The sequence below is a fragment of the Propithecus coquereli genome, unplaced genomic scaffold (assembly GCF_000956105.1).
Source record: "Propithecus coquereli isolate 6110/MARCELLA unplaced genomic scaffold, Pcoq_1.0 Scaffold79, whole genome shotgun sequence".
Taxonomy (NCBI): Eukaryota; Metazoa; Chordata; class Mammalia; order Primates; family Indriidae; genus Propithecus; species Propithecus coquereli.
In genome coordinates, this window is record NW_012154062.1 from 197,190 (window position 1) to 206,575 (window position 9,386).

Here is a 9,386-nt window from a genome sequence, read left to right on the forward strand (position 1 = left end):
ATTTCAGTAGATTATTCAAAAACTTCATTAACAAAATCAAGAGTTTGAAGGTTTCCTCCAGCCCTTGGATAGAGAGCTTAAGATTATCATCACATTGTAATCAATAAAAATATGTTGAAAGAATATCTTAAAACTCATTATTTTAATAGTTTGGCATACTTGTATGTCGTGCAGATTTATCAACTTGTTTATTTTTGATGAAATGATTTAAAATAATTTTTAATCAAAACAAAGATAATAGACTTTCATGTAAATAGCCTGTGGGTTCTTTTGTGGCTTTTTCTCCCTTTGTTATGAAAACACCTGAATTCATTTTATTTTAACAATGAACACTAGAATCAAAGGGATAAAGTCTCTATTTTTGTCTCAACCCTCGAGTGATTTAAATTATATAACACTGTAAGGATACCAAGGACACTGGTGTAGTTTTCAGTGACTGAGCTGTACTATGTTTCATTGACTGGGAAGAAAAGTTTTTACCATTTCCATTTTCTAATTTTATTTTCTAATATCAAGCTGTTACATATGCCTCTGTGGACCTGGGTTATCTGAATAAGTACAACATACAACAAGTAAGATTTTGATGCGAAAGACTGTAAGGGAAGATCTGTTCTGCTCAGTGGACATGAGACAAACTGGCTGAATGAGGTCATTATTTTGAACCTGTATAAAACAAACCCGTCTCATTTTAGTGTATCGTGTCTTAAGGTAAAGGACATAACAACACTAGAGGAAACCAATCCTTAATTGTTATCCGAGTTCACTACCTTTTGGTGTTCCTGTAACTTCTCACTTCAAGGCTTTTTTTCTAGATCTTTATAACATGCAATTTCAATAGTATAATAGAAGTAAGAGTGTACCATGTAAGAATCTTTTTTCCCATTAAGCTTCCACATTATTATCTTTTCTATCTTATCTAGTCCTTTTTCAACTTCCTGAAATATATTAATTTTGCAAAAATAAATAATAGGTAACATTTATTGAGCATTTACAATATGCTAGTCACAATGCTAAGTGATTTACATGTGTTACCTAATCCTTACCAACCCTTTGGGATAGGTACTGTTATTAATATTATTCCTGAAGATAATATCCTCAGAGAGATTAACTTCCCCAGTGTCACTTAAATAATGAGAAGTGTCAGGATTCCAAGCCAGCAATGTGACTCTTGAACTCATCATTTTATTTGCTCACCACAATACTGCTTATTTGTGAAGTCAGCAACTTTTTCAAAAACATCATCCCCCCTTTTTATCCACTTTCCTCCTGCTCCGTTCCTCTAGTCCAGACAGATAGCCCAGTTTTCCATGCTGATAGGCTACAACCTCTATTCTTACATTTCGCTTAGGCATGAAATAACCTCTGAAATATTTCCTCCCCCTACTAATTTAAGCTGTTTAAGATAATAAACTGATTAAACTAGAGCATACTAAATCGCAAGAGTATCTATAATTAATACTAGATGTCTTTTTTCCCAAAAGTTATTTGCATATTATGACTACCAGTAACGTTTGTATGCTTTCTTGACATTCATACTTTAACTTTATCCTCAAAATTGTTCTTATAGTTAGGATTATTCCCATCTTACAGATAAGGAAGCTGAAGGTCAAAAAAAGTCAATAAATCCAGGTCTTCTGATTTTAAATCCTGCCTTCTCTGTTAGAGCAATCTGCCTCTTCAACTTAAACCTGCTGGGGAAAGTATTGCCTTTGAGAGCTACTCGAATTACACTAGTCTCCTCTCATATACAGAGCCCTGAAAGGCTGGCACCACTACTATTCCTTGACTTTCATAAGAAGCTTGTTCAAGAAGATATATTTAAAAGATAGTGTGTGATGTTTGCCTACCTGGCTGTATTGTTTTTCCGCTAGCAGTCAGATCAAACTGCTATCAGATCTTCAAAGAAGTTGGTTGTTATTATAGGGAACTTTTCAGGTATGGAATACTTAGGACTTAGCAAAGTAAAGTGAGAAGTAGTAGTAGAGATCTTCCAAACTAATTAGGAGGAGGTTATATGATGGAACTGATTAGGAAAACCCAAACTAAATTACTTAAATAGAATATTTAGATGATTACTAATGAATTTCAACAATTTCAGACAATTGATAGTACAGATAGATACCCTACATGCTGGAGTTTTTAAGAGAGACATGGGTTATCAAAGAACTCACTTTAGAAAAACAGTTTAATGCATTAAAAAGGGGCATCTGTGGGGAAATCAGAAGATGTGGTCTCTATTACTCCATACTAATCATAGAAGAGAATGATAATATTTGGTCCAGGGAGAAAGGAAATAAAGATCCAACAAATGTTATGAAGGATAAAATAGCTATCTTTATGAAAGACTGGGAAGAGGATTATGAGGAATCAAAGGATTATCAAAATTTAGTGTGTGAATGATGGGTGAATGAGACTTTTGGTCAGGGACCATAGAAGATTGATCCTGTGTAGAGAAGTATTTGTTTTCTGTCTTACGTTTTCTATGGCATGCTGTCAGGATTCTGGTCAAGAAGTGTACATTTCAACTATGAACCCATAGTGGACATCAGCTATTTTTCTTAAATATAAAAAATGATAGTATTATTTAAACTCTTATTTTTCTTACATTTTCTAGGATTATATATAGGAGAATTACAGTCATTTGAATTTTATGATTTTTGTACCTGAGTACAAAAGCAGTACTTTATAAAGTAGGTATGAGTTAATGGCAGACTGAAGAAGGAAGGGAGAGAGGAAGGAAGGGAGAGAGGACAGAGGGAAAAGGAAGACCTTTAAAGCTATATTAAAGGAAAGGTGGAAGACTTTATAGATCATTATACTTTATAAGGACTGTAATCAAGCAGTTTAAAGAATGCACTTGTTGGAACTTAGTTTGTCAAGTTGATTGGGGAAGGAAAAGTCCTCTGGAATTTATTTCTTATCCATTCAAAAAATTATATAAGACTTTTCTTTGAAAGAATTATAGATGATATAAATTCCAAGGTAATGTTATTACTACAGTTTTGTCTTTCAAAATACAGTATCCATTTAAGTATCATAATTTTGCAATATAGTGGGAGAGTATCATGGTTAAAGGAAGCTATTTTGTGAAGCTTGTGGCTATTCTTGTGTCAGCCCCATATGTGGAGTATGTCTGAAGAACTTACCTCTTTTGAATATCATAAAAAATGGATTTTTCAGGTTGATTAGGAAAATCCAGACCAAATTACTTAAATAAAAATAAAATATTTCGATGATTACTAAAGGATTTCAACTATTTTAGGTAATTTAAAGTATAGAACCCTATATGCATAATTTGAGGTTGAAAACTTCTTAAAATGGTATCTTTAAAATTTTTTGAAGTTCACTTTCATTCAAAGTTCTATTATTAAAATTTGAGCTTCATTTTAACTGTAATTGCATTTAACTGTAATTGCATAATATAGCCTGTAAAACTCATTCGAATGTTAATGTATTTATGTCTTGATATTTATATGTTGATAACAAAACTCTTTGAGGGATATTGGGTATGCCTATTCTGTTTCTTTTATTGGAGCTAACTTTTAAATTATGATTTTTTTTTTTAAGCGTGCTGATGACATCACAAGTTTAGTAACTGATACTACACTTCTTGTACACTTTTTTGGAAAGAAAGGAAAAGCTGAGCTCAACTTTGAAGATTTTTATAAGTGAGCTTAATTTTTATATTTTTATTGAAAATTGTTAACATGCTACAATCAAAAAGGGTCTTTAGAAATTGTCTTGTGCAGTGATACCTCCTCTTTACTACTTTCATCTTAACTAAAGATACTCTGTATAACAATTATTCACTTCTATCAGTACCTATATACCAGTGCTTATATTGAGAATTATAACAGGAAGTTACTGTGAATGGTTAAAAAAAAAAAAAAAAAAAGTCTGGATATCTCAATTGATTCTTGTCTCCTATATATTCAGAAGAAAGTATGTTGCCAATTCCTTAGTCTCAATAAGCCACAATAATAACAAGCAGTTTAAGTATCATTACTACTCTGCAAGGTACTTTTGTTATACCCATTTTATAGATGAGGAAACCAAAGCCCTGAGAGGCTAAATTATTCACCCCATGTGCTATAGTCAGTAAGTGGTAACACCTCTCATATCTTGTGCTTTTTGCTTTCCCATTTACAGAGAGAGATTTTATGAATCTTTGTGTCATCATATCATTATTTCCATATGACCTTTCTATGCCAGTGAATATTTGATAATTTTCTGTTACCATTACTCTTCATTTATCTTGTTCATTCTTTATTATATTTTCATCATAGGTTCATGGATAACCTCCAAACAGAAGTTCTAGAAATAGAATTCCTTTCCTACTCAAATGGAATGAATACTATCAGTGAAGAAGATTTTGCTCATATTCTTTTACGATATACAAACGTGGAAAATACATCAGTATTTTTGGAAAATGTGCGTTACAGTATACCTGAAGAAAAGGTATCTATCCCCTATATTTATTTTGTTACATGTTATTATTAATAGCTTATGACTATACATGTCCTTAAAACACATTGCCCTTTTATAAGTTCTTTTACTCCTCTGTGGATTATAAGATATCTTATAAATATTTTATTCTTTTTCCTCTGTGTCCTAAGTGTTCTGGCTAAATTTTTAAAAATTAATTTTAAATTCTGGGTAGCGAGCCATATTTTTCTAACTATGCTGAAAACATTTAAGGCTATTAGCAATTGTTTTATTCAAATTAAGAATATCACTTTTCAAGAGAATTCCACTGAACTATATGCTTTGACTACTACCTAAACATCACCTCATAAAAAACAGTTTATATTTACATCATTTCTGTCACACTCTGTTCCTTTCTATAACACCCTTAATAAAAGGTCATTTGAAGACTGCCATTGATGAGTGAGTGATCTTATCATCGGTTAAAGTGAAGTTTTTCAAAGAGTTTGGATGGCATGAATAGTTAAGAACCTGGGACAACCAATTGTCTGTTTGTTTAGTAACAAATGCATTGTCAGCGCTTCTGAGCAGTTGCATTATCTGTTGGTATTTGAATGCATCATTGCGACCAAATAGAACTGGTGTTACAAGTACCCCTTCAAGCATGGGATGTTTTGGATATACGGCCTTCTATTTATGTTTATAGAAGGATCAGGTTAATCTATCCAAGAAAAACCTGCAAATAGTTTGACTCTGTTTCGAATGGATACACTGTGACAATGTTAACAATTCTCTGTGTCTACTAAGGAATGAGAAAAAAAGGACTCGATGCATTTGGCCTTTAGTTTTACATTCTCTCTTAATCAGAGTCTTTTTACCTGTTTTGCATGTTAAACTGAATTTTTCTAATTCATAGATACTTCCCTAAAAATAAATATTGGAAATTGTACTACTTTATCAAACTAGTAGAGTATTATTTAGGACCTTGAATCTATACATTTTTTTCTTTTATTAAATGGAAATGTATCAAAATCTGTAATTCAAAAGGTTAAATTCCAGGGTGAGAATTTATAGGAACTTTTTGAAGTGTTTTTGCAACTGTTTTTTACATCTAATATTATTTCAAAATACAACTTTTTTAAAGTTAAATTCAGCTTCTGAAACCTTCTGATTGATTGGAATATTTTAAGTACTATAAATCATTAAGGTAGAAAAGGAAAATTTTACAAGTAAACCAGCATTGATTGATTCTCATTGATTTCTTTCTGCATTACCTCATCAATCCTCAGAACAACCTTCCAAGGTTGACATCTTTCTTTTGGAATAAGGGAAGCTGAGGCCTTCAGGTACTTAAACACTTGCCCAAGGATTCAAACCCAAGGCTTTCTAAGCCGGTGATATTCCTTCCACACCCTACTTAAGTCTTTCCCTTCCTCCGCCTCTCAATCTCCTTCTCTCCAAAAGGATAACAATCACTATTATTTGAATAGCACTTCACATTTATAAAATACTTTCATTTTCATTTATTTAGCAGATATTTATTAAACACCTACTGTTTACTAGGCCTTATTCTAGCCACTGGAGTTAAAGTGATGATATAAGCAAAATCCTTCTCTCATGGAAATATTAATATATATTAGTAGAGAGACAAAATAAGTAAACACGAAAATGGCATACCCACACAAGCCCTGAGCTGAGTCTCCCAGAGCTGTATCTTTAGTCATTGCACTTCCTCCTGCTGTCCTGGCAGTGTTATCATGACAGGAACAAGCACAAATATACTAGGTTGATGCCCAATCAACATTTTGAGTTTGCATTGTCATTATAAAGACATTAATGACCTAATGCTGAATCGTATTTAAGGAGTACATGTGCAGGGGAAACTGTTTTTAATGACTTCCTTCTGTTTTTTAAATTCTTTATCATCATATTTACTTTTAGGGTTTAAAGAAATTCAGGCCTAAAATAGAGGGCTTTCAAAATTGAAACTTTTCATTTTTACTGTAGCATTTTTTGGAACTTTGTGCAAATATGACAGTGTTTAAAAAATATTTTCACTTATTATTTTAATGGTAACAACACTACCCAGTGGAAATAAGTCTGAGTTAATTTTACATTCCATTTGGAGAAAGAAGGTTTCACAGTGTACCCTGGAAATGTTTACTTATAAGATATATTGCAGATGCTTAATCTGTTTATTTCTCTTAAGTATAGATACATATTTTAATAAATTTTGTAATACTAAATATATTTACATTTATTTTCCCAATATAGGGCATCACATTTGATGAATTCAGGTCATTTTTCCAGTTTCTTAACAACCTAGAAGACTTTGCAATAGCCCTGAATATGTATAACTTTGCAAGTCGTTCTATAGGACAAGGTAAGTAATCATCTTTCAAAAATTAGACTGGGTGTGGTGACACACCTGTAATCCTAGCACTTTGGGAGGCTGAGGCAGGAGAATTGCTTGAGGCCAGGAGTTTGGGGCGAGCCTGAGCAATATGGCAAGACCCATGTCTCTACAAAAAATAGAAAATTTAGCCAGGTGTTGTGGCGTGCGCCCGTAGTCCCAGCTACTCAGGAGTCTGAGGCAGGAGGATCATGTGAGCCCAGGATTTTGAGGTTGCTGTGAGCTATGATGACACCACTGTACTCTAGTCTGGACAACAGAGTAAGACCCTAACTCCAAAAAAAAAAAAAAAAAAATTAAAAGCAAAAAATAATCCTACATTGTTTCTAGAGATTTTGGCAATAATTAAATATTTCATATCATATCACCCAACTTGCCTGAAAGTCTGGTGTATACTTTCAGTGAGAAATCAGTTCTGACACTTAAAAGAAAACTAAGCAAAGTTTAGGGAAATGTGCTAAATCTTCATATCGAATTTATTTTTGCACTTAATTTCATATCATGGAGAAAAGCTAATGATATTTGTAAAAGTTCAAAGAAGAAGAAACCGCATGGCCACTTGGTATCATTAGGGGACAGGTGTCCACCTGCAGAAGAACCAGGTGGCCGTGCTCCAGACATTCCCCCAGGATGGTATTTATGTTACTGATTTAATGTTTGCCAACTCAGAGACCCGAGTTTTGTCAGCAGAGCCACCTCTTAGCCATAGACTTACATTGACTGACTTTTGAGAATGATATATGAAATTGAATATCAATTTTGCTTAATTTACAAAGAAATACAACTGTCACAGAGTTCAGAATGCCGTTGTCCTCAGAACCAGCTCCTTACCCCGTAGGTGGACTATCAGGCCAGGTACTTTTCTAGAATTCTCTGGCTGTGATCATCCTCCCTCCCCTCATGGCCATATCTCTTTATAAAAATTCTTGCCAAATGGGGACTTTATATCTTTAAGGTGATTAACTGTCTCTGCTGTAATCCCAAGCTTAAATCTCAGAGGACAGTCTTAGTTTTTTAATTACCAAGTTCTAGGGAGAAGCCAAGCTGCAGCCCCTCAGTGCTGATGACAGTTACCTCTGCCCCGAAGACACAGGTATTGACTCCACCATGTGGCCTCGTTCATTTGTCCATTGAGTAAGAGAAACCTGAAAAAATTTCATATTTTACCCTTTCTCCACTCTGGACATTCAAATATGGCACCTTCTCAACCCATTTTAGTGTTTTAAAATCAAAACTTTTGGGAGCCCTGCCTTTCAGACCAGCCTATATTACCGTGATAAACCTAATCAACCTTTTTTTTAAAAAAAAAAATCAGTATCTGCTCACTTGGTTCAGAATGGAAAGTTGCTCTTTTACTTTGTGGAACTGGGAAATGAAAAAAAACTAATTGTGTCACTTGTTTTGCAAGTGCTAGGAATATATCCATCCTTTTCTTTTGTTTTGTCACTACTAGCATCTTATTCAAGTTACTGCCTTTTTGAAGGACTATTGCAGTGGTAGCCAAAGTGGCATTCCTGGTACTAGCTACTTTCCTCACCAATGTTTCCTAGACAGCTACAGAATAATCTTCCTAAAACACAAAGTAACCTTCCTACGACACACCTTCTCCGGAAAACTATTAAGTTTTCCAGTTGCCCATTGAAGAATGTACGGGTTCCTCACCTCAAAGTCCCTATGCAGAGCTTCCTACAGATCCTGTCTGGCCCCTGGCTTTGCCCAAACCAGACTCCATTGTTTTCTGAATGTGCTTTATGCTGCCCTGTGTCCCCACATGCCTTGGTTCTTTCATGTCATCTCATCTGCCATTTCTCTCTTCTCTACAAGCTGAAATCATCTATCCTTCAGGGCTCAGCCCAAATACAAAATCCCAGCCTTTCCTAATCACCGCTCTTCTCTCTCTTCTTCCTATTCCATATACCAGTCGGAAGTACTTATGCATCTCCAAATTCTCATAACACCTTGTTGGTACTTTTCGTGTGGCCCTGTGTAATGACTGTTTGGGCAAGTGTCTCATCTCCCATCTGAACTCTAAGTTTCTTGACAGCTTATCTTAATAACTTCTAAAGTATCTGTCACTGATAGTAGGTGCTCATTAAACATTCATGGATTATGAGTGCATGATTAACCTAAGATACAGCTGCTTCCTGTAGGGAACAAAAATTATTCCCTAAAACACAGCATGATTAATGAAAAGATGTGTTGCATAAGGTCATGATCCATTTTTAGAAAACAATTTTTTTTACAACTTTTCTAATAATTAACATATATTATAAAAATGTTAACAAACTACTCTTTTTTTATGTGACATTATCTAGATGAATTTAAACGTGCCGTCTATGTAGCTACTGGACTCAAACTTTCACCACATTTAGTGAACACTGTCTTCAAGATTTTCGATGTTGACAAAGATGATCAATTAAGTTATAAAGAATTTATTGGAATTATGAAAGACAGACTCCATAGAGGATTCCGGGTAAACTACAGATTTTAAGCATATTGATATCCTTTTTAAAATCTGAGGGAAAAAAAATCCATGTAAGTTTAGAAA

At 33.9% G+C, this 9,386-nt stretch overlaps 1 protein-coding gene across 1 annotated transcript in view; it reads left to right on the plus strand.

Annotated features, from left to right (window-relative positions):
• The window catches only part of MICU3 (mitochondrial calcium uptake family, member 3), a 135,029-nt gene that overhangs the window by 74,400 nt on the left and 51,243 nt on the right, over window positions 1-9,386 (plus strand). Inside the window, exons 9-12 of the mRNA XM_012662901.1 lie at window positions 3,568-3,668; window positions 4,287-4,458; window positions 6,700-6,808; window positions 9,154-9,311. Coding sequence (XP_012518355.1) covers window positions 3,568-3,668; window positions 4,287-4,458; window positions 6,700-6,808; window positions 9,154-9,311 — 540 coding nt within the window. The remainder of the gene's footprint in view (window positions 1-3,567; window positions 3,669-4,286; window positions 4,459-6,699; window positions 6,809-9,153; window positions 9,312-9,386) is intronic.